The following is a 24,984-nucleotide window of genomic DNA, read 5'->3' on the forward strand; positions in this document are numbered from 1 at the left end:
TTAGCTACATTGCGGATTCTTTTATACACAAGAGACTGGATTTGCAGACAGAATGAGAGTAAAAACAATGCTATATTGGATCCGACAGGAATGGTGCAGCACACATATGTGAGTATTTTTTTTATTTTTTATATTTGATAGTATTGCATTGTTACAGATCGTTTGATACTTTTGTTACTATGTACATTTCTATCTAAACATAACTTAAAACGCTGTCACAGGTTAGAGTATCCTTTGCATTTGTGTTGTTGGTTGTATGGGCCAGGGCTCGCAAAGCCCAATGTTATTGGCTAATGTGTTTTACAGTCGAGCTACCAAAATGTATCAACCGCCTGCCTGACGAACTATCTTAAATAGTGAAATAGAATTAATTTCTTGATGTGCGTTGTTCACTTTCTTGACTTGTTAGTCTTGCTTGACAGCAAGTTTTGAACATGCTGATTTGTCTGCAGTGAAGTTTTACTGATGCACGTACTTGGCTTGTGTGTGTTAGTGATGCGCAGTTCCCGGTTATATCCACAGATCAGGTGGGCAAAGTAGTAAAAAATAACATTCCAATTAACTCCAGGTGGATGAGAGATAAATTGTTGTGTTTGTTTGATAATGACATTTTGCAACCCCTATGGGCGAATCATTTTGGTTGCTGCTTTTCCACTTTTTCAAAACAATTTCCCACGTGTACTAATGTGGGAACTGAAGCTCATTATAATAAGCAAAACTGTTATCCAATCATAGTAGGTGTTTACTTCCAAGTCTTCAGTGCTACACACCCATAAAAACCGAGCATTCCAGAAGCTAGGCTCAAAACCAAGGTAAAAAAAAAAAGCCTATTACTTATTCATTATAAGGTTTTTGAATGTATTTAGAAAAAAAAAAAACAACACAAACGTCTTTTTATATATTTTTTTTAATATAAACGACATATATATGTGTGTGTGTGTGTGTGTGTGTGTGTGTGTGTGTGTGTGTGTGTGTGTGTGTGTATATGTATATATGTATATATGTATGTATATATGTATGTATATATATATATATATATATATATATATATATATATATATATATATATATATATATATATATATATATATAAAGCCATGAACCCTTTAAGCAGTCTATTGAACAACTGGTTATATTTTCCAAAGTGCATGTCCTATGTAACGCTGTGGGGTTTATGTTGTTAGTTCATAATACTTAATGCATTAACTAATGTCAAATAATTGAATCCTACTGTCAAGTCACTCATAGAGCATCTCTGCGTAGAATTTTATTGCACAATTTGAAATCTAGAAAAACCTACTCTTCTTGTCCTTCCACATATGTACACAGTTTGTCATTTTTATTTGGTAACATGTACATCATAATGTTTTTACTGTTATGTTCATACTAAAAAATTAAAACATACTAAAAAAAGGCACTTTGACCACACCTATAAAAACAAAAAGAATTTATAAAGCATAGAACAGTCATATGCGCTCTCCTATCTTACTCTCCATTGAGTTTCACCTTGATTAACTGGCCACAGTGTTTCCATTTTAGATAAATCACAGTCATTTATTTAACACTATATCTGTCACACACAGTGCTCGAGGGAAAATGAGGTTGCCATTGTAATAAAATGTAGACCAGGAGTGGGAAGCATGATTTATATCACGCTAAATAGAAAGGTTTAGCTTGTACTGTGGGTGGAATATCAGTATCCTGTTTAGCTTTAGCACATTTATCAAATCCGTCTTTGGATTTCTAGAAGGCCTATCATGTACTGTACATGGAATTCTTCTCATAGTTGCTACATATAAATGTAAGAAACAACAACCTCCATTTATATATTTTTCACCCATAGGTTTCTCATGAGAAAAACGTCTATGTTTGCTGACAAGCATAGATGAGTGACTTTGTCCAGTATCGGAGGAAAAGGCTTTCTACAAATATAAAGGAAGTGAGTGCTACACTGGGAACTAAGTCTTGACAGGTCCGAGTGCCACTTTTGTTGAGCATTCCATCTATATACAGCCTTCTTTAAAAAAAAAAAAAAAAAAAAAAAAAACCTACATGATCCAATCTCAGATTGTTGGCCCTAGTTCAGCCCAATCATCTCTTCCATCAGCTCAGTTCATGGCAATCCAATTCCCATTTGTTTGCTTTTTGTCACAGACACATCCATCTCCTTTGTCAAGGAAATTTGGTGTCATTAAATGTGTACATAAATGTTTGTGCAGTAATTTTGAGTAATACGACGTCGTATTCCGATTATGTGCTTCCATGGATGTAGCTTTGTCTCATCATTCAGCAAAATGGAGCTCTTCCAAGGCTGATTTCATGCTCCAGTACCAGCTGTACCAAACGATTACATGACCAACAAGTCCTGTAGATCCAACAGCATCATAATGTGCCTGTTGTCTATCTAATTTACACAGTTTAATCGTAAATGAGCTGTTAAGCCTTGAGGTTAGAGTTCAAAACACTGATATAATTTCAGCCACTTAGTCAAACCGCAGGATTGGCATAGTTTAGGAGCTGACCTCACAATCGACAAATGTTCTCACATGTTTTATTTGCTTTTATACCTCGGGCCAGATTTACAAACAGCTTGCACCAGCGCAAACCCTCTCTTGACGTTAAACAACTACTGTCAGGATTTACTGAAGGCAAAATTAGGACTGAAAAGGTGTAGAAAGGGACTTTATTGCATATGCATTTGTAGGAGTTTGACTTTTAGATGCAAACTTTATGGGAATAGAGTATTTAAATGAATGAGATTTGAACTCGTCAGTTTACTGGTGTTTGCGGATTATTTACCACACAAAAAAAGCATGTCTTAAACCAGGTGCTATTTTGCGCTGCTTTTGGTAGATTATATTGGTCATTATGGAATGTCTGTATTCTTTAAAGGGTTACTTCAGTGATTCAGCATTCAATTTTGTATTTAAACAGGGTCATTATGTAGTAGAAGTGTAAAATTATTTTTGAGTTTGGTGCCTTTTAAACTGAGAAAAGACAGAACATTTATTTTTGCCTCATGGGGATGAAAGACAACTCCCAGAATGCACTTGCTTCACTGCCCTACGAGGCCACTCCCAAGCCACGGCTACTGGATTAAAGGATCACTTTCCCACCACGTTCATTTTCATAAAACCAGTTCAGTTAGAGAACAGACACTACAATTAAAAACTGAACGTGTCTGTTCAATATAATGTGAGTGAGCCAAGCGAGAGTCATGGCACAGTCGCTGCAGGAGTCAGTAAAGATTCAAATGGTAATGAATCAGTGTATTGATTCATGATTCGGATCGTCAGTGTCACGTGATTTCAGCAGTTTGACACGAGATCCAAATCATGAATCAATAAGCTGATTCATGACCGTTTGAATCTTTATTTGAGGTTTGAAACCAAACGTGGAAGAGAAGACAATGCTGAATAAAGTTGAAGTTTTTGCTATTTTTGGACCAAAATGTATTTTCGATGCTTCAAGAGATTCTAATGAACTAACTGATGTCACATATGGACTACTTTGATGATGTTTTTATTCCCTTTCTGGACATGGCCAGTATAGTGTGCCTACACTTAGATACGCTGTCGGACTAAACTTAAACTGTGTTCCGAAGATGAACGGAGGTCTTACGGGTGTGGAACGACATTAGGTTGAGTCATTAATGACATACATTTCATTTTTGGGTGAACTAACCCTTTAATCTATTACAGGCCTCTACAAGAATGGCTTGAACAAATGCTAGATAGTTTGTTCCTAAGAGGCGTATGATAACTGAAAGCAAATGTTTAAGAATTATATTTGTACATATGTTATCAGCAAGACCGTCAGAGTTCACATAATAAAATCTGTTTTCATTTACTGCCTTCGTGCCGATCCAAACCTGCATGGCTTTCATTGTACTGTGGATCACAAAAGAAGATATTTTGGAATAAGATTTTGAAAGATGCTCATGCGATATAGTGTTGTTTTGAACTCTTTGACTTTCATTGTACAAACCAAAACCACTGGAATATTTCCCCCAAAAAAGAGAAAGTCGTTTGGAACGAGGGTAAGGAAATGATAACATAATTTACATTTTGGGGTGAACTATCCCTTTAAGTTTGTTCTGAACAAATATTTCTAAAAGAAGTTCTTGGTAATCCTAGTCCAAGCCTGTCAAATGCCATTTAATATTTTGGTAGAGCTGACAGAAAGCTGTTTCAACATCGGTAGCTGAATGACAAAAGTTTGAACAGATATTTCCACTCGGCCCATCTGCCAATCCAGTATCTATGGTAATTACTTCATTTCTACTACATCATAGCATATCAGGGCCACAGAGCTACCCTTTGACTTCGGGTGCTTATCCTACAGAGGCATTCTGCATTTTTTCCGAATGAGCCTTAACTGATTTGAAATACTATATGAGACATTCAAGACAGGCAAAACTTTAAAAACAGACTGAAAGCCGACCAGACCAGAACATCGAAGTTCGCACCTGCTTATTTTTAGCTTTGCAAAGTACAAAAACAACCTTGCTGGTACATGTTTCGATGGACATGGCATGGAAAATGTTCACTCTAAAATCACTCCATGATTTTAGACTGAACATCGAGCACTCGGTCATTCGCCATGCAACATTGATCGCACACTCGTCGAAACTTGTACCGACAAGGTTGTTTTGTGTACTTTGCAAAATAACTTTGCTGGTGCATGTTTTGATGAGCATGCGATCAATGTTGCATGGCGAATGACTCGAGAGTGATCTGAATCGATCTAACATCCTACCATGGGGCAGTGTTTACCAACTTTTTGTTGTCTTGTGAACCCTCCTGCCACATCAGAAAGGCTCAAATATAAGTTTTTAAGCGAATCATATTTAATATTGTACGATTTTCAAAAGCTACGGCCAGTATTAGCCATCTAACATATAAGTAATACAGACATTTGGCGAGCTCCAGCAATAAAATCTAGGTCAGTGTGAACGAGGCTTCATCACCTCATAAACGGGCTTTAATCCACACAGCTGCTGGCCACCGACTCAAAAATCACACTGTATCATAACCATAATAAAATGTGCCAAAGCGGTCCGTGAGACAGGAGCAGCTGCTCCTCTGCACTTTTGATGTGAAAACTTGACTCTTGCCTCTTATTGAAATTTTGGAAATGCTGAGAAATTGACTTTATTACACAGCTGTTTTGGCTGAATGAGAGAAAGAGGAGCACAGCTTAGGAAAGAACCGAAAGATCAGCCGCAACCCGCTATGCAAATCATGTCACCAAAGATCGAATTAAGATCTGAGCCAATAAAAGCTTAAACTAATTTTGGTGAGTTTATTTGCAATCCCACTGGAGATTTAGTACCGCTCGCAAGCACAGAGATCTGTGCTTTAGATTCTAAACAAGATTCACCACAAAATGTAAACCAAAACCAGATATATTTTTATATTTTTACTTTTTATAGTAAAAATATTGGTAACAATTTACAATACGGGTGCACTATGCATTAATTCATGCTTAACCAATGCACAGATAATCATGAGTTAATGTATCACTAATGGTGAACTAACCCATTTATTAATGTTTACTGCATCGGCAACTAATGAAGATTCTACATGATTAATAGATTAAGTTATTATTAAATTGTTGTTAGTTAAATGTGCCATAATGTATTAAATAACATATTATATTAACTAATAATGTAAATTAACGTGTTAATTACCACAACGGGTCAAAGCCATGCATTTCAACTTCCAGTTGTCTGCTTTAATCAATCATTAGCTAATGATTTATAAAGGTATCATTATATTATGACTTTACTTATTGGGGTACATGACTATTAACTAACTTAAGTAATATGTAACTGTGGTTATGAGTTTTGAATTCATTTCTGAATTAGTTAGTAGTTAATAGGAAGGATCAATCTTGAAGCATCAATAATTTTAAAGTGATAGTTCACACAAAATGTGATGTTTTATCTGCTTATCCCCAGGGCATCCAAGATGTAGGTGTATTTGTTTCTTCATTAGAACACAAATGAAGATTTTTAACTCTAACCGTTGCTCGTATAATGCATGTCAATGGGGTACATTTCTATGAGAGTAAAAAAACACACAGACATACGAATCCATATTAAACCCTGTGGCTCGAGGCGACACATTGATGTCTTAAGACACAAAAAAAAATAAGTTTGTGTGAGAAACCGAACAGTATTTCTATACTTTTTTACCTCTAATCAACACTATGTACATCAGCCGTTCTCGCGCCATCACTTCCAGGAAGTGAGGTCAAATTACATGGTATGATGTAGAGAATCACGCAAGAGATCACTTCCACCACTTGTATCCCATTGAGATACGCCGTATCTTGACCTCACTTGCCAGAAGTGATGCTGCGGTCACGTTTTTTGTACATAGTGTTGTATTCAAGGTAAAAAAAAAAAATTATAAATAGTGTTCGGTTTTTTACACAAAACGATCTTTTAGAGTCTTAAGACATCGATGTACCATCACGAGCCAGAGGGTTTAATATGGATCCGTATATCCGTGTTTTTTACTCTCATAGTGGCTCTCATAGAAGTACACCCCACTGACATACAAGAGCAACGGTTGGAGTTAAAAATTGTCATTTGTGTTCTACTGAAGTAACAAATACAACTAGATCTTGGATGCCCTGAGGGTAAACAGATAAACATTACATTTACATTTTTGGGTAAACTATCCCTTTACTAGTGATGTTGTAACTCTTAGAAAATATTAACACAAAGTGGTTAATTTTTTGAAGTAAATATTTGTAAGTTATTGGTCATTAAAATGAATCATATGTTTTTAAGTAAATAGGTTATATAATGGGTTTGTGTGACTGTGGCAAGCTGCGAGGCGAGGGACCGTAAGACAAGATCAATCCGTAAGACTCATTATCACTCGCCACCGGCCCGCTCTTACGGTCGCTCGCCTCGCTGCTTGCTACAGTGACGTTATTATTAATAATTATTATCACTATTATTAATAGTAGTAGTATTAGTACTAGTAGTAGTTGTAAGTGGGTGACCCTGAAAAGTCGAAGATTCGATGCATCGATATGCGGAGCCTGATTCGACCACCGATCTCACGGTCGAATCTTCGCGGGTGTTATGAAACGAAGATCATACCATTTTGGCAATATGGGGGTGCTCAATATTTTAAAGACGTGTCGCAGCGCTGAGCATCGGTGTAAGGGCGCTGAGCTTTGCACCGCGCCGTTAAAATTAGAACACGTTGAATGAGTGTACACACATTACACTCGGTGGAAGCATTCAGCGCCTGTCCGCAGCCACTCAGGAAGTTGTTTAAAATCCTCCCGCACCACAGAATGCTTTCGTGCAGCTCATCTGTCAGTCAATTCAAAATTTAGCTCGCGTGTATATAATGTGCGCGTCAGGTGGCGGTGTGAGTGAGATCCTGAGGCGCGGGGCTGAGCTTCGCGTCCTTCACCCCCTTTAGGCACAAGCGGCTTAAGAATGTGCATGTAAACGCACTCAAAGTGTTCTTTTCCTCTCTATACAGTTTTTTTTTTTTTTAGGTTTATTTATCAAAATGTTCTTTTATGTATTTGTGTGATGTTCTGTATTTCGATCACGGCTTTAACATGTTATGAGAAAACGGTTTATGAATGTTTATCCACCACATTACCTTTTAGGCTATTTAAACCTAAATAAGAAAGCCATTGTCAGTTCGTCTATCAGTTGGCTGGCAGTTTTTGGTCGCTTTATTAAAAGTGTTTGCTGTGTGCACTTGCAGTGTGTAAAGGAAAATAAAAATAGTTTTACCCTTCTGCTGACAAGTGTCGTGCCCCTCCCAACCATAGACCTCCCAACCCATTCACACACACATAGATGATTCGACTATCAGTCGACCATAGAGAGATTTGACAATTCTGATTCGATTGTCTAAATCAGGGGTCTTCAACTAAAATAGCTTGGGGTCCAGAAAAAAAACCTTCTCACCGGCCGAGGTCCGGACAGTTATATACCTAAAAACATGAATCGATGTCTTTTTGCCAGACTAAAGAAATTAGTGTAGATTAAAATGTCTTTATTGAACAAAATATATGTTCTCATATAGATAAAGTATGTCTTTTCATTTTTTTAAAGCAAACATAGGTAATCCTTCAAAAAATGTATTTAATTTTGAGGTTATTCTGTTTGCATTGGTACAAAATATCTAATTCAACCAGTAGCCATGTCTGACAAAAATATGATGAATGAAAAAAATGCCTTCATCTCTAAATCTGCACTGAAAATACATTCATTTCAACATTACTAGCAACTAAAGTGCTTTTTCTGCTGAACTGAGATAAACAGTAACAATCAATGAACACAAACCCTCCTGGTTAAAAAACAAAACAGAAATCTCATAACATAATGTTATGTTCATTCACATGTATAGCCTACATTTAGTTAGGTAGAGACTATCTTCAGCACTGCTCTCTCTGTGCTTCAAATTGCACTGGTAAAAAATCATTAGCAATATCATCCAGAAACACAAACAGGCAAAAATAAGGTGCCACCAGTGTTGGAAAAATGAAAAAGTCCACAAAATATTTTATCTCTTTATTTCAACTGTTCCTTTAAATCCAGAAAAACGTAAATAACCTCTCAAAAGGCTGAGCTGAGTTGAACGTAAAGATGGAATGGAAGCATAAACATTCCTTGTTCCAAAAAAAATAAATAATAATAATAATAAAAAAGTGAATATAGCTACATTGTCTGAACTTCAGTGCATGTGAGAAATTGGCTCATTTATTTTCTGCGCCCTTACCTCAGACTGCTGAGGATAAAGGGGTCTTTAAAATGTGTATGGCTGAATCAGAAATCGCCCCTATACCCTAAATAGGGCATTATTTGAGGGGACAGCCATTTGTAGTGGCGTCCGAAACCACAGTGGACATGTTTGAGTGTACTCACATGTTGCACCGCAATAAGAGTGTACAGCCGATGTACACACAACAGCTGTCCGACTTCACGCACTCGTTTTCATTCACTCCTTCAAGTGAACTGTAATAGTGGACTAACGTAGGGAATAGTGGATGAGGGTTAAGGGGCCAATTTCTGATTCAGCCTCTGTTTTGCGCGCCGCTTTCTTCAGTCTCTTCACTGCGCGCCTAAACATATAGTGAGCATAGTAACGTAGCCGCACACCGGACTGAAGCTCATGGGCGCGTCTCAGGATCTCACACTGGACGCTCACATACGCGCAAGCTCAGTTTTGAATCGACTTCTGACAGAAGAGCTGCACGATGTATTACATTTATATTATATTTCCCTCAAATCCTCCATGTACATACTGATTTCACCCTGTGCTACAAGAGATACACTCATCGTGAAGTTCTTCTGTCAGGAGTCGATTCAAAACTGAGCTCGCGCGTAATGTGTGCGTCCGCTGTGAGATCCTGAGACGCGCCCATGAGCTTCAGTCCGGTGTGCGACCCCTTTAACTGTCAACGCAACCGTGGCAACATAGGAAAAACGGTTCTACTGAGCTGCCTGATATAAATGTGATTATTTATTTATTTATTTTAAATCGCATTAGGCATTTAGTTATTTCAGTGTGTCAAAAGGCTTCGCGGTCCGGATGGATGCATCTCGTGGTCCGGATCAGGACCGGAGTCCGACCCCTGGTCTAAATCCTTAGTCAAGGACAGCCCTAGTTGTAAGTAGTATTAAATGTTACAAAACATGATCATTGTCCAGTTGTGTTACAAATTTCATTATAATTTTATGAATTATCAAAAATGATTACTTTCAAATGGTGGCTAAATGGCTATTATTAAACAATAGTCAGCATCATTTCAATTATATAGATGCTTTGGTGGCAAACTGGACAATGTTGACTTTGATGCTATTTTGTATTGGGTTAAAAACCTTGAAAAGTCTGAAAATTCTTTGGATTCTCAAGTCAATATTTTAGATTAAATTATGTTTAGATTTTTGTTCTAGAAATCAAGACAAAGAGATGTATAAAGCCTTTAAGGCTTCTGTCTTGAAATGTATTAAGTGCTCAAATTTAGTAAAGCCAGCAGATAGATCATAATGTTTTCTAATAATAGTCTTTATTAATTACCCATAACAATGGTTTAATTAATGTGATGGATTCCTTAACATCTCATGAGATATTGTATAGCTTTTTCTTTTACTCTTTTTTTTCAAAGCTGTTTTGCAATGACCAGCGATTAGTGAGGTGCCTGTGATAATACAAAGTGGCCTTGTCTACATCTGCGCACCAACATATTGAGGACATTTTGAAAAATTGGTGGAATTTCCTTTAAACTGTCAAAAGTCCTTTTGAGGCTAGAAAAAGAGCTCTATTTGTTGCAACTGAACCATGGGAAACATTTACTCCACTGCCCCCACTCCCATCGCCTGCTGTATACGTGACAGCCTTGCAAAGCATTTTAAGGTGTTGATATGGGTATGGGGCCATACCTAGATCTCTTCTTTGGAAAGAAAACCTCTCCAGGTAGACTATTACACTCTCAGATCTGAGGGTTTGACTGTTGCGGCCGCCTGAGTTATTATTCTCCTGCTGTTTGAAAGCCGTCTCCAATTTTCCCTGCACGAGGAGAACTCTGATCTCAGCAAGACATCCAAAACAAGCGAAACCACATCTTTCTGACACTCAGCAAATCATTTTTCAACAACCTGAACCATTATCCTTTTAACCCCGTGACATCCCTCGTTTTTTATTCTCTAGCTGTTCGCTTGAATATCCCAATTTTCAAGCTCCTGTGATATTTTGCATGTAATGAGCTTTAATGGATCTAATGAGATCTCCAGTTCAGTCGTCCACTACTTGTAGAGTTCACCGAGTTCAGTATCTTCTTTTTTTTTTTTCTTATAGCATATCATTTTATCTCGACTTCACTGTGCAGCATAGGGCATGGTTAAAAAGATTTATCCCAATTCAAGTAGCATCCAAGAAAGTGGTATGCAAATATGGAATTATTATTATATTATTAAAGTACTCTATCAACATAATGCTCTCATAATCTTTAAATCTTTAAAATCTTTTAAATTGAATAACTATACTGATATACTGTAAAATAAATATCTCTCTTACTGGTGTACACTGTTGATATTGACTCTATTGCTTTAGTTTGATTAGTTTAATATTTTTCTACAAATGTGTTTTTGCTGGCGCCAAGGTGACCCCATACTTTTATAAATAAAGCTCTCAAAAGAGTTTCTTAGCGATGCCATAGAACCACCATGTTGGGTTCCTCAAATAACCTTTCAGTGAAAAGTTCTTAAAAGAGGAAGTGCAAAGAAGATTTTAATATTATGTAGAAACTTTCCCAACTACCTTTATTTTTTAAAGTACAAGCAGAAGTAATCTTATTACAATTATATATATATATATATATATATATATATATATATATATATATATATATATATATATATATATATATATATACCTTTGAATTACCTGATTTTATCAATAAATAATATCATTTAAGCACATTCTTCACATTTTTTCAACTAAAATTCAAAATAACAATCCAAGGTGTTTGTTTGTTTGTTTGTTTGTTTCTTTAGACAAAAATAAATTACGTTTTTGGAGGAAAACATGCCAGGATTTTTCTCTACATAATGGACTTTGATGGCAACCAACAGTTGAAGGTCCAAATCAATGCAGTTTCAAAGGGCTTCAGAGGCTCTGCACGATCCCAGATGAGGAATAGAGTCTTATCTAGCAAAACGTTCAGACATTTTCAAGAAAAAATTATATACTTTTTAACCTCAACTGCTCATCTTGCACCGCTCTGTGACCTGCCAAGGGTTCCGTAATCACATCGAAAAGGTCATGCTTAGACGTAGGCAGAAGTACTGCCCCAAGCGAACAAAACTAATACAACTTCAAAATCTTCCGACATCATTGTTTTACCTTTTTATTGCAAAAGGATGTTTGTATTAGTGTTCGCATGTACACTTTGTAAACACAGGGAATTTTTTACCACCTACATCTAGCGTGACATTTTCGACGTGATTACGCTACCCATGACACGTCACAAGATGAGCAGTTTAGGTTAAAAAGTATATACATCTCTTTTTTTTTCTTTTTTTTTGCTAGATAAGACCCTATTGCTCAGCTGGGATCGCACAGAGCCTCTGAAGCCCTTTGAAACCGCATTGATTTGGACCTTCAACCCGTTGGTTACCATAGAAGTGCATTATGTGGAGAAAAAACAAACAAAAAATTCCTCATTTATTTTCAACTAAAGAAAGACATGAATATCTTGGATGAGATGGGGTGAGTAAATTATCAGGAAAGTTTCATTTTGAAGTGAACTAATCCTTTAATTCAGCTCAGAATATCTGACAGTGGGTGTCTCTGCTGACCTCTTGTGGAAATAATAATAATAATATAACATGATATTTCATGAATTTTGCATCTAGATGGCCTTATGGAGCAAAGGAGCTATTCCGCTAGGTCTAGTCTTAGCCTCAGACGTCGTGCCCAAGGACCATTGGCTGAACGTCTGATGCACAGTTTCGAAGTTGTCATCTTTGTGAGATGAGTGTGTCGCATTCTTCTTTAACAGTCCGCCTGTAAACAAATGCCGTAATGCCAAACTCCTTCGTGGAAGAACGCTGTGTCAATGAGTGCTAACTACGATCGACTAAACGCTGGATTTTCTATATGTGAAGTTCTCGGCTCCATTGTTGCAGTAAACTTGCACAACGTTCTTAAATGAATCATTTTTAGATGCATGCTGGTCTGTTATTGCAGAGACATTGACTTTACATTTTCACACCCCTGAACAAAACAAACTGTGATCGGTTGTGATTTAGGTCAGTCAAGTCTCCTCTTGGGCGGTCCTTGACCAATGAAACCTGTGGTAGAGTCCAGACCTTCTGTCTGGCCGTCAGTCTGAAGGTCCGGCTGTGCGAGACTATGCTGGGTCCTAAAGTTAGTTCTTGAGTTTGTCTCTTCAGAATGTATTCAGACACATATGTAGATATTAGAAAAATATTTTATGGTAAAGCTTAGTTTTAATTTTGAGCATTTCATTTTGAGGGGTTCTATGTATACTGCACTCCATTCATTCATAAGAGGGTCAAATTGACCTGCGAGCGACTGATTTTTCATCTCAACCACAAAAGCCATGGATCCAGTCAATTTGTGTGTGTGTGTGTGTGTGTGTGTGTGTTGTGTGTGGGCATGTTTTTGTGACATATGAGGACACAAATGTGTATAATAACATAGGTATGACATTGGTATTAAAAGGAGAGGGTGAAATATGAGGACATTGGCCATGTCCCCACTTTTCAAAATGCTTATAAATCATACAGGATGAATTTTTTGTTTGTTTTTTAAAGTAAAAAATGCTGAATCTTTCCTGTGATGGGTAAGGGCAGTGTAAGGGGATAGACAATACGGTTTGTACGGTATAAAAACCATTATGCCTATGGAATGTCCCCATATGTCACAAAAACAAACGTGTGAGTGTGTGTGTGTGTAGTCATGGTTCAAGTTTGACAAAAGTCCTAAGGTCTTGGACAACTCTGATGAAGAGTGACACTAGGTTAATTGCAAAAAATAATTTCGGGTCAAAATGACCAGAGGAACGGATGAGAGTAAACCATTTAAACTGAATGGATGCCAAAGCCCCGGCTGATAAAGAGTTATAAGCTTAGACTCAGGTGTCCTCAGAAAGGGATCATCTCCTGAAATGAGAATAGCAGTGAGGTCGTCTCATAGCAGGCAGATAGGGATTGCTAGATCTAGCTGATTTGCTCTATATTTGTGGCTAAAAGAGCTCTTTTCCATATTGAGTTTATATCCTGTTGCAGAGAATTACCTCATTGCTTATTCTGTCTGCACTTTTTTCTGCAATTCGTTCTTTTTACTCCAGCTCTTTTTTTTTTCTCACAGAGAATGATAGAGCAATCATTTGAAGGCATGCACTGATTTACAACATATGGCTCGATGCACATGTACAGAGGGCGTTATTCGGAAACTCAAGGCCATCTGGGCATATTCATTGTTCATATATTAATGGTCATTTAACTTTTGTTATATGCAACTGCATACACTTCAAAGAAATAGTAATTCAATTCAATACTCACCCTTGTATATGTTTATGGATGAAACACCACCATCATTAAAGGTAAAATATATAAAATGTTTCACTACTATGAGCTGAACCTGAGAATCAAATCAGTCTGATTTGTGATTGAATCATTTAAAGTTTTGTGAACTGGATAAGCCTTTATTTTGGGCTATTGAAACGAAAAGATTCAACTTTTGTTCACTAGTTATTCATGGCGTTATAGTTCTTAAAGCTTTGAATATAGTTGTATATGAACAATTTGGTAACACTTTACAATAAGGTTCATTAGTTAATATTAGTTAACTACATTAGTTAACATGAACTAATGATGAACTGCACTTATAAAGCATTTATTGATCTTTCTTAATGTTATTTTCAACATTTACTAATGTATTATTAAAATCGTGTTAACATTAGTTAATGCAATGTGAACTAACATGAACAAAGCATAAACAGCTGCATTTTTATCAACTAGCATTAACAACAATGAACTAATAGAGGGGTTGTTTGTCATGATTAGTTCATGTTAACTAATGCATTAACTAATTTTAACCGTATTGTAAAGTGTTGCCAACTACTTGTATTATGCTTAATTTAATTTGTTTTTTTTGGATCCTGCTTGGTCTTCATTCATCGGCCATGTTTACATGCGCTCCGATAATTAGATTCTTACGGACTTAATCACAGTAAGATATTTTCATGACAAGGGCAAACCTCTTCACTCACTGCAATGAATGGTGGTTATTTATACAGGCACAGCACAAATGATGAACTCATATGGTAGATGTCTTACTGGCCACTGTTTTAATCTACAACAATCTGCAAAACGCATTTCTAGCCAATGTTTTTTTTCAGTGATGTGCCTACATTTTTTTTTTTTTTTTTTTGCAATATTTTCGCCCATCAGTAGGCTATATATTGTATATAATGTTGTGCAACATTGTCAACATGAACTACATGTGTTCAGTACTCAAAAATGTGCTGTCTACTTTAAAGCCATGTTTCTGAGTCAGCGTCATCCATGTACGTCACAAGCACATGTGCACTTTGGTCAGAATGGAGTAGATTGATTATAACGTTTGCATGCACTGCAAAAAAAAATTCCATTATCCCTTTAACTTATTTTGATGAGTTAAACCAGTACACCCAGAAATAAAAAAATACTCCATGATTTACTCACCCTCAAGCCATCGTAAAGGTGTAGATGACATTCTTCTTTCAGACAAATACAATATGAATTATATAAAAATATGTCCTGGCTCTTCTAAGCATTGTAACGGCAGTGAATGGCAGCCCAAAATTTGAAGCCAAAAAAAGTAATCTACATGGCATTCGGGGGGTTAATAAAGGCTTTCTGAAGCGAATCGATGGGTTTTTGTAAGAAAAATATCTATTTAACACATAAAATATCTAACTTCTGGCAAACCGGCTTCCGTATTCAACTTACGGAAAAAGCGCAAGTGGCGTGATGATAACAACGAACATAGCGTAAGCATTTTGAACTGCAAGAGTGAGTTGAATGCAGAAGGCCTTTATTAACCCCACGGAGCCATGTGCATTACTTTTATAATGGATGGAGGCGCTTTTTTTGGGGCTTAAAATTTTGGGCTGCCAACTGCCATTATAAAGCTTGTATTAGCCAGGACATTTTTTTTATATATAACTCTGATTGTAAAATAAAATTTCATATACACCTAGAATGGCTTGAGGGTGAGTAAATTATGGGCTAATTTTCATTTTTGAGGGAATTATCTCTTTAAGTTATAGAAAATTCAACTTGTTTTTTTTAAAGTCAGTTTAATGTAATTAAAGTTGAAATGACTTAAAAATCAAAGTTGACAGTACTTAATTTTAGGCATAGAAACTTTTTTTAAATTTTTTTTACTGTTTATTGTGATTAAAATTGCCATATGCTACATATTTTATGAATACGGTTGCTATGATTATGAGCTTAATCACATCAGTGTCATCAAAGTATTGCGTTTACATAAGGTGAATTTTAATACAAACAGCATTATGAGGGTGCCTGTAAATGTACCCATTGTAATATGGAAAGGATTAACCAACAGCTTCTTCAGAATTTATCTTTTTGCATTCAATAGAACGACATGAGGGTGAGTAAATGACCAGTTTTTAGCTGCTGTGGCTGAAGTCTCCCTTTAAATGGAACAGGAAAAAAAAAAGTTGTTTAACTCCCTCTACTCTGCCGCTCCTTGATTTGAGATCTCAAACCGAAACCTGTTGTGCCTGAGTTATTTATCAATCACGAGCCAATCTTAGCTCCCCTTTCTTGTAAAGATCAACAGTAGCCAGAGAGCGATACCAGTAGCTGATGGTGGCGATAAACCTCTGATCTGTGGAAACATGGTGCCCCACTGTTACAGCAATGAAGGCGATGAGAGCAGATAAGCCATTATGCCAGCCTTGGCTTGTCAGCTGTATTGTGTTCTTCCTCATAAACCTATTCAGTGATTAAGCACCTGTTTGTAATGTCAAGCTCCAGGAAAATAAGCACACAGGTGTCAGACAGCCTTACAGTAACAGCCTGATTCGCAAACGGTTTTTAAATCAGTGGAGTCATGATCAGATGGAACAGACATCCTAATTTGTAGGATGTCATACGGCATGACGCAATTTTTAATTCAGCGAATGGAAATTTCCAGGCTCGCTCATAATGAAATAATATCCTGATTTAACGCTGTTCCATTTTTAAAAAACAACTGTTCTTTTTTAAAGTAGAACATTGTGATCCTACGGGGTAATGCAGAGAGAAGTGCAGATAGACTTTTTGCCCTGCATAGTCTCCTACATTAACTCATTTGATTATTTTCCCAACTAAACTTTACTTTTGATCTGTCCATCTAATTTGCTCATTGTATGGATAGGTAAACGTAACTTATTTCTTTTGGCCAAACATCAGCAGAGAACAAATGGACGTGCTCCACTCAAAACAGTCTTTGACTTTAGTATGCAAATGTGTTGGAGGAGTAAGGTCTGCGTTCACTGCTTCGTTTAGTGACCTTTGATACTTGCAGATAATATGACAAAATGGAGCACACTATGATGCAAAAACATTGAACACAGTTCAAATCAAACAAGGGCTCCAGACAGCGGCTAAAATAGTTGCAAATGCGGCACAAACAAAAATTTGCAATAATATTTGAATATGTAGACCACTGGCGAAAATGGGGAAAACTGTGCACATTTATATCAGGTTTTTTATCAGATATTATCTGTTAGCATGCATGCCTATGTTTTCTGCACGCAATGACAAACTAGAACTAGAAGATATCTTTATTAATCTGAGCTTTTTAATAAGTCTGTCAAGAATTACGAAACAGACTGTAACACTAAACCGTAATTTTTGCAGATATGACTGACACTATAGGCAGAAGATTTTCACAGAATCTTTTTACAGACTAATATAGATACATATTCACAGTATAGCAGTTCCTTTATTGATAAATTAACAATAGTATTTTATAAGTATACATGGATCCACTTTATATTAGGTGGCCTTAACTACTACGTACTAACATTTAAATTATTCAATTGATCCAATCCACTTATTGTGTACATACAAGTTTTACATCTATACTTACATTTTAAAAATTACCTGAATGTAATTACATTTTGATTCATTTTTGTAACTACATCTATAATTACAGTTGACACTTTCTTGAAGGCACTCTATGTAAGTTTTTTACTTTACTAAAGCATAAAAATACCATAATATGTTTGCAGATATTTAGTAAACATGCTAAATTCACCTACTTGTTTCTCAGAAAAGTAATGCTACAGCCAGTTATTCTGCTTTGAAATGTGTGTCCAGTGTTTGTTTTTGTCTGTCTGATACTGCACGTTGCCAGTTTACCCAATAATATTTCGAAACCACAAGCTGCCAGTTGGCGGAAAATACATTGTACTGCTACCAATGGAAGCCAGCGAAATGTTGTTGTTGACATTTTTGCAGATTTATTAAAAAAGAAAAACTGAAATATCATTTGGTCCTAAGTATTCAGACCCTTTGCTGTGATACTCATATATTTAACTGAGGTGCTGTCCATTTCTTCTGATCATCCTTGAGATGGTTCTACACCTTCATTGAAGTCCAGCTGTGTTTGATTATACTGATTGGACATGATTAGGTCCACCACACACCTGTCTATATAGGACCTTACAGTTCACAGTGCATGTCAGAGCAAATGAGAATCATGAGGTCAAAGGAACTGCCTGAAGAGCTCAGAGACAGAAATGTGGCAAGGCACAGATCTGACCAAGGTTACAAAAAAAAAAAATACTGCTGCACTTAAGGTTCCTAAGAGCTGGTCGTCCGGCCAAACTAAGCTATCGGGGGAGAAGAGCCTTGGTGAGAGAGCTAAAGAAGAACCCAAAGATCACTGTGGCTGAGCTCCAGAGATGCAGTTGGGAGATGGGAGAAAGTTGTAGAAAGTCAACCATCACTGCAGCCCTCCACCAGTCGAAGCTTTATGGCAGAGTGGCCCGATGGAAGCCTCTCCTCAGTGCAAGACACATCAACGTTTGCTAAAAAACACCTGAAGGATTCCAAGATGGTGAGAAATAAGATTATCTGGTCGGATGAGACCAAGATAGAACTTTTTGGCCTTAATTTTAAGTTGTATGTGTGGAGAAATATATCACCTGTCCAATACATTCCCAACAGTGAAGCATGGTGGTGGCAGCATCATGCAGTGGGGGTGTTTTTCAGCTGCAGGGACAGGATGACTGGTTGCAATCGGGGGAAAGATGAATGGGCCAAGTACAGGGATATCCTGGACGAAAACCTTCTCCAGAGTGCTCAAGATCTCAGACTGGGCCGAAGGTTCACCTTTCAACAAGACAATGACCCTAAGCACACAGCTAAAATAACAAAGGAGTGGGTTACGACTCTGTGACTGTTCTTGAATGGCCCAGCCAGAGCCCTTACTTAAACCCAATTGAGCATCTCTGGAGAGACCTGAAAATGACTGTCCACCAACGTTTACTATCCAACCTGTCAGAACTGTAGAAGATCTGCAAGGAGGAATGGCAGAGGATCCCCAAATCCAGGTGTGAAAAACAGCTTTCCCAAAAAGACTCATGGCTAAATATTGAACAAAGGGTCTGAATACTTAGGGCCATGTGATATTTCAGTTTTTCTTTTTTAATAAATCTGCAAAAATGTCAACAATTCTGTTTTTCTGTCAATATGGGGTGCTGTGTGTACATTCATGAGAAAAAAATAAATAAATGATTTTAGCAAATGGCTGCAATATAACAAAGAGTGAAAAATTTAAGTGAGTCTGAATACTTTCCGTACCCACTATATATATATATATATATATATATATATATATATATATATATATATATATATATATATATATATATATATATATATATATATATATATATATATATATATATATATATAGAGAGAGAGAGAGAGAGATATATATAGATATATATATATAAACATGAACAATAAGTTTGTTACTGTATTTGTTCATCTTTGTTAAGGTTAGTTAAAAAAAAAATCCAGCTGTTTATGGTTTGTTCATGTTAGTTCACAGTGCATTAACTAATGTTAACAAGATTGCAATTAAGTATTTGCGAATATTGAAGTTAACATTAACAAAGAGTAATAAATGCTTTATAAGTGTAGTTCATTATTAGTTCTTGCTAACTAATGTATTTAACTAATGTTAACTAATAAACCTTAGTGTAAAGTGTTACCATAGTTTTTGAAATTCTGATAAAAATTCTGTTTAGGTCATAAACAGCTTCTCCTCGAAGGCGGAAGTGTTGTGTTTCAGTGATAAAGTTTATCAGCTCCTGGGGGTGTTAGAGAAGCAACAGAGGGGCCCTAAAACTTGCCAAAAAAACACGACAGAAACCACCTCATTCTCACTGACACAAGTTCATTTAGAGGTAGCAACAAATTTATGGACAGCAATAAATCCATATTTAGCATCTACAGAAGTTATGCTCTACTACCACAATTGACGCACGTTTGGCAACAAGTGTCCTTATAAAGCTCTTTCTCACGGAGGGTTAATCAATACACATAGTGTCTTAATGCGCTCGCTGAAACACAAAGCAATCATTGTGGCTTTCATGCGTGTTTCTGTCGGCAACACAAAATGTACCCATCAGCAGCACAGAGCAGCAAAATGTTGACTTCCCGTTAAACAAAACACATTATCTTCCATCTGTCATTATTTGAATTACTGTATGTCTACAAGGGCAGCTTTCATAATACACTGCACTATAAATACTCAAAATGCTCATTTTGTCTTATTACATTTTGCTAGACAAAATGTTCCAGCTTCACCCGTGTTAAATAAATCTCACTGGAGACCTGGTCACAGTGTACAAAAAAACAAGTACACAGTTTACATAAAAGGGCTTCAGACATCACAGCTGATCAAATTTTACTCTATCTACTCGTAAGTTGGTGAGCTATACACATAATAATGTGATTTGTTTGTCGAAATGGGCTACCTGACACCAGTGAACTCCCAGCTTCAAGCATTTGGAGATTGAAGTCGCTCAGAATTGCTTTAAGTTGTTCCTTTCTCTCCATTTCTACCTTTTGCTCTCAGCCACAGCCTTTTTACTCCTCGCATGGAGTATGTCTGGGTTTTAGCTTCTTGTACTTCATGTCTTCAAGAGAAAATTAAGCTTTACATTTGTGATATAAAATTTATTTTCCCTTTATAAAATAGAAAATTCCTTTTTTTATATATATATATATATATATATATATATATATATATATATATATATATATATATATATATATATATATATATATATATATATATATATACATATAGATACAGTTTAATCAATTAAGACTCTATAGTTATTTATTATTGAAATATAGATTAAAACTATATGTAAAGAGTTAGCAATAATGCAAAACAAAAGTGTCTTTAATTCAGTGGGACTGTTTTGAACCAACAACAACAACAAAAAAAGGTTTTCTGAGCGAAAGATTATTATGCTTTTTTAAACTATTTCCTCAAAACTGCATGTCTCTCCTGTGATGTCTGGTTTACATGGCTGTGTTTGAATGTGAGATGCGTATGCGTGTGCATTGTTTCCACTTCATTGTGGCTAGGAAATGTCTCCAGGGCTTGCCCACCCAGGCCCCTAACAGCTGCTGTAAACCCTGTACTGTGATAGTCAAGTGTGTCTCCCCCATTCTAGGAAAAGTATTTCCTGAAAACCCTTTATATACAAAGCAAAACCAAATGCTATTTTAGTAAATTAAAAATCCTATATCGAAAAAAAAAAAAAAAAAGTTTACTATCTGTGATAATTATTCAGTGCACTGATACTATTTTATAAAATAAAACATTTTAAAAACATAATATTTAATGTGGTATAAGCATTTATTCTCTGTATTGCAAAAGCTCTGTGCTTGTACAAATGAAAACCCACAAAAACATCTTAAAATTGGTCTCTTCCACCGAGTCATTAAAGTAACTACCACATTTTCTGGATAAAACCCTACAATTATCGGATCACTTCCTACATTGTAAATCCGACAGACTAGAAAATGTTCCAAATGCGTTATGAAACAAAACAATACTGAAGGGTTTTTATATATCCTTATTATGTATCCATTTACATATCCTTTTTTTCTTGCTCCCATTTTGATTTCTAGGGAATTCATGATCATATATTTCAGCTTCTGTCTTTCATATTTTACAAGTAAAGATACTTTTTTATATAAAGAAGTTACTTAATCATTATCAACAATTTAGCGTCCAACAAAAAATGAACAAAAGGCCAAGTCTGCCTCTTTTAAGCTGGTCAGTTCTCTTGGGCATTTAAGAGAAAGAGCTAGGTTTAGAGCACATGTTTTCTCTTTCATATCAGAGCTTGTGTCCTGTTCCATTCCTCATACCTTTCTGCTGACATGTGTTCTTTTAAAGATAATGCCAAAATGTTCAAACCAGCGCAAAAATCTGTCCTCATGCCAGTTTTGCTTATGAACATGAAGTGTTGTAGCTCCCCAGAGGAAACTTCATCTGCATTAGGTTTAACTGGCCCACTTGTTTCTGTTTTCCACCTATAAACACAAGCAATTATGAGCTTAAACCTTGTATACTCAACCCTATCCATCCCCCCCCCCCCCCCTACATAAATGTCACCTGGCTGCTTTACATTCCACCATAAGCAGTACAGTAACAAGTCATTAATTTTTGCGTGAAATGTTGTACACATTCAATCGCTCTGTAATCCGAGATAATTTCAACATTGCCCTGGTCAACCTTGACGCACTTCTCACAGGGCTGTATCCCCCTGAGAAAAGTTGCCACAAGCGCGTTCACAACTTTAGGTCACCTGATAACAGCAGGTTTAAAATTCACTGGACATGTGATATTGAGCCCTACTGACATTGATTCAGGGAAATTGATTTCAGTCATTCAATGGCACCAACACTGCAGACCTAATACTGTCATACATAATCAAGAAGTGCACCCTTTACATGAATGCTGAAATAAATCTCAGCATGGTGAGGTATAAAGGAATGTGTAAAACTCTTTTTAAGGATACACTTGACAGCCCAGAAGTAAGTAATAGAATGACACTTACAGCTCTGTCTCTGGTTCGGAGAAATCACTGAAGAACATGCTGCCGTTGGAGTGCGGTGGTCCCGGTGACGGCTCATCACTCCTGTAGCTGCTCTGGCTGCTCCCTTCCCCAGGCAGTGTCCCTGACGATGTGGGGGGCTTCTCGAAAGATCCAGGCATTCCTGTCTCTGCTGACCCTAGGATGCAGGGGCATCGAGTCCGAAGCTCCTTGTAAAGGAAGTTCATTCTCAGCGAGGTTATCCAGGGACAGCCAAGAATGTTCTTGAAGGCCGCACGAAACTCTGGACTTCTGCAGTAGATGATGGGATTGAGGCCGGAGTTGATGTAGCCCAACCAGTTTAAGTAACGAAAAACGTAATCTTTCAGCACAAGTGGATAAAAGGCCTTTATGATGTTCGCCACAAAGAAAGGCAGCCAGCACAGTGTGAAGATGCCCATGATGATGCCCAGCGTCTTGAGGGCCTTGTGCTCCTTCAAAACAGTTAATCTTGACGGTCGCCTGCGGGAACTTTTGCGCCTTGCCATTACGCCTCCGGTGTTATTGCACATCGAAGGCAAGTTGTTGTTGCCATGAATCGCCGTCTGTACCTGATTTCCCATGCACTCGTTTTGAAACCTCAGCCGGCTCTTGTCGATTAGCTGTACCTGCCGTGTGGCAATAAGAAAGACACGAGCGTAGACGAAAATCATGATGATTAGTGGGATGTAGAACGAAACCACTGATGAAATTATAGCAAAATGTACGGTCGTATCAAAATCACAGCACTCTGCTTTCTGGTAACAATCGTCACCCTTCACATGCCAGGACCCATTCATAATGGGGACAAAGGAGATAAGAGCCGAGACCAGCCACACAACACAAACGATAATTCGAGCCCTGCACTTATTCAGAAGCACTTTATACCGCAGTGGCCGTGTGATCGCAATATACCGATCCACCGCGATGATGCAAAGGGTCTCTATACTGGCGGTGACGCATAAAACATCAACGGATGTCCATAAATCGCACAAATTCTTACTAAGGTACCAGGTCCCTGTTACAGCAATCTTGGCAGCCAGTGGCACCACCAGCACCCCCATTATGAGGTCAGCACATGCCAAAGACATGATGAAGATATTCGTTGTGGTCTGCAGCTGGGTGGTGCGTGCTATGGCAAGGATGACCAGAAGGTTCCCCAGGACGATAGTCGTGATGATGATCACAATGAAGAACAGATGAAAAGCTTGATAATGTACTTCATTTTCAAGGGAAGTGTTGCTCGAATTATTACTCATGTTTCAGTATTCAGAGATCAAAGTATTCAGTATTCAAGAGATGCAATTTTTCAAACTGAATATCAGAAACAAGCAGCAGCAAATAGACATAGCTAGGTGCTCAAAAAGTCTATTCGATCTGTAAAGAAGTTATTGAGAAACCATGTCGATACTCTATTTAATCTTGCATTTTATACCCCCGTATCTCCAAATCTTGAACAACAGCATCAATTCCTGTTCATAAATTCTTCAGTCATCCTGAAAAAAAAGAACATGCATATTCAGCTGTCCTGTAGCATTTGAAGAAAACATATATGCTATGTTCCACACATCTGAACTGCAGATGTAGGAGGAAAGAAAAATAAAGTCCCTTTTATTCTGATTTAAAACTGGTCCAAGAGAGATTGGGGAAAAAACATTCAAACTTTTAGAAAAGCTCTTGAAGCCACCAGAGAAAAGGCAGATAAGCAGCCATCCTGTTGAAGTAGTCCGCTGAAGTAGAGTTTGAGCTGAAGTGGAGGAGGTTCAGTCAGCGTGTTACCGCCGCGTGTGTGGAGCAAGCGAGTGGAGGTGCTTCTACTGCCAAAAGCTCAAAGGAGCAGTGACACTGCCGACAATCAACAGTGGTAAAGTACTCTCCCTCTCTGATCTCTCTCTCTCTCTCTCTCTCTCTCTCTCTCTCTCTCTCTCTCTCTGTGCTCAGCATGCTGTAGTTGCCGTCACATTTCACCCAAGAGGGGTGGAGTTGTAAAGAGTGCCTCACTCCCAATATTCACACAAACACACACACACACCCTTTATTTCTCTCTCTTCAACAAGGACACACGCAACAAACATAAAACCATTTTTATCGTGTCTGTCACAAATCAGACTCATATAATATGAATGTCTAAACTGAAGTTAACCTGTTACAACATTAAAACTAACTGTATCAACATTAAAATAACAGCTAAATTACAAGATGTACATTATACAGAGATCAGTTAGTGAACATATCAAATGATAGTCTTTAAAAAAATGTTATATATAAATATATTATAGTTAAATGATCACAATA

At 37.1% G+C, this 24,984-nt stretch overlaps 1 protein-coding gene across 2 annotated transcripts in view; it reads right to left on the reverse strand.

Annotated features, from left to right (window-relative positions):
* adrb3a (adrenoceptor beta 3a) overlaps positions 1 to 24,536 on the reverse strand; it is a 32,782-nt gene extending 8,246 nt beyond the window's left edge. Inside the window, exons 1-2 of one of the 2 annotated variants that reach the window (XM_067413251.1) lie at positions 22,675 to 24,536; positions 21,460 to 22,147 (exon numbers count right to left, since the gene is read on the reverse strand). In XM_067413251.1, the coding sequence (XP_067269352.1) occupies positions 21,946 to 22,147; positions 22,675 to 23,948 (1,476 nt within the window). In that variant the 5' untranslated portion in view covers positions 23,949 to 24,536 and the 3' untranslated portion in view covers positions 21,460 to 21,945. Of the gene's footprint in view, positions 1 to 21,459; positions 22,148 to 22,674 lie in introns of those variants that run through there. The other variant, XM_067413252.1, reaches the window with a different exon arrangement.
* Between the last annotated feature and the right edge of the window lie 448 nt (positions 24,537 to 24,984).

Source organism: Pseudorasbora parva, chromosome 13, assembly GCF_024679245.1.
Source record: "Pseudorasbora parva isolate DD20220531a chromosome 13, ASM2467924v1, whole genome shotgun sequence".
Taxonomy (NCBI): Eukaryota; Metazoa; Chordata; class Actinopteri; order Cypriniformes; family Gobionidae; genus Pseudorasbora; species Pseudorasbora parva.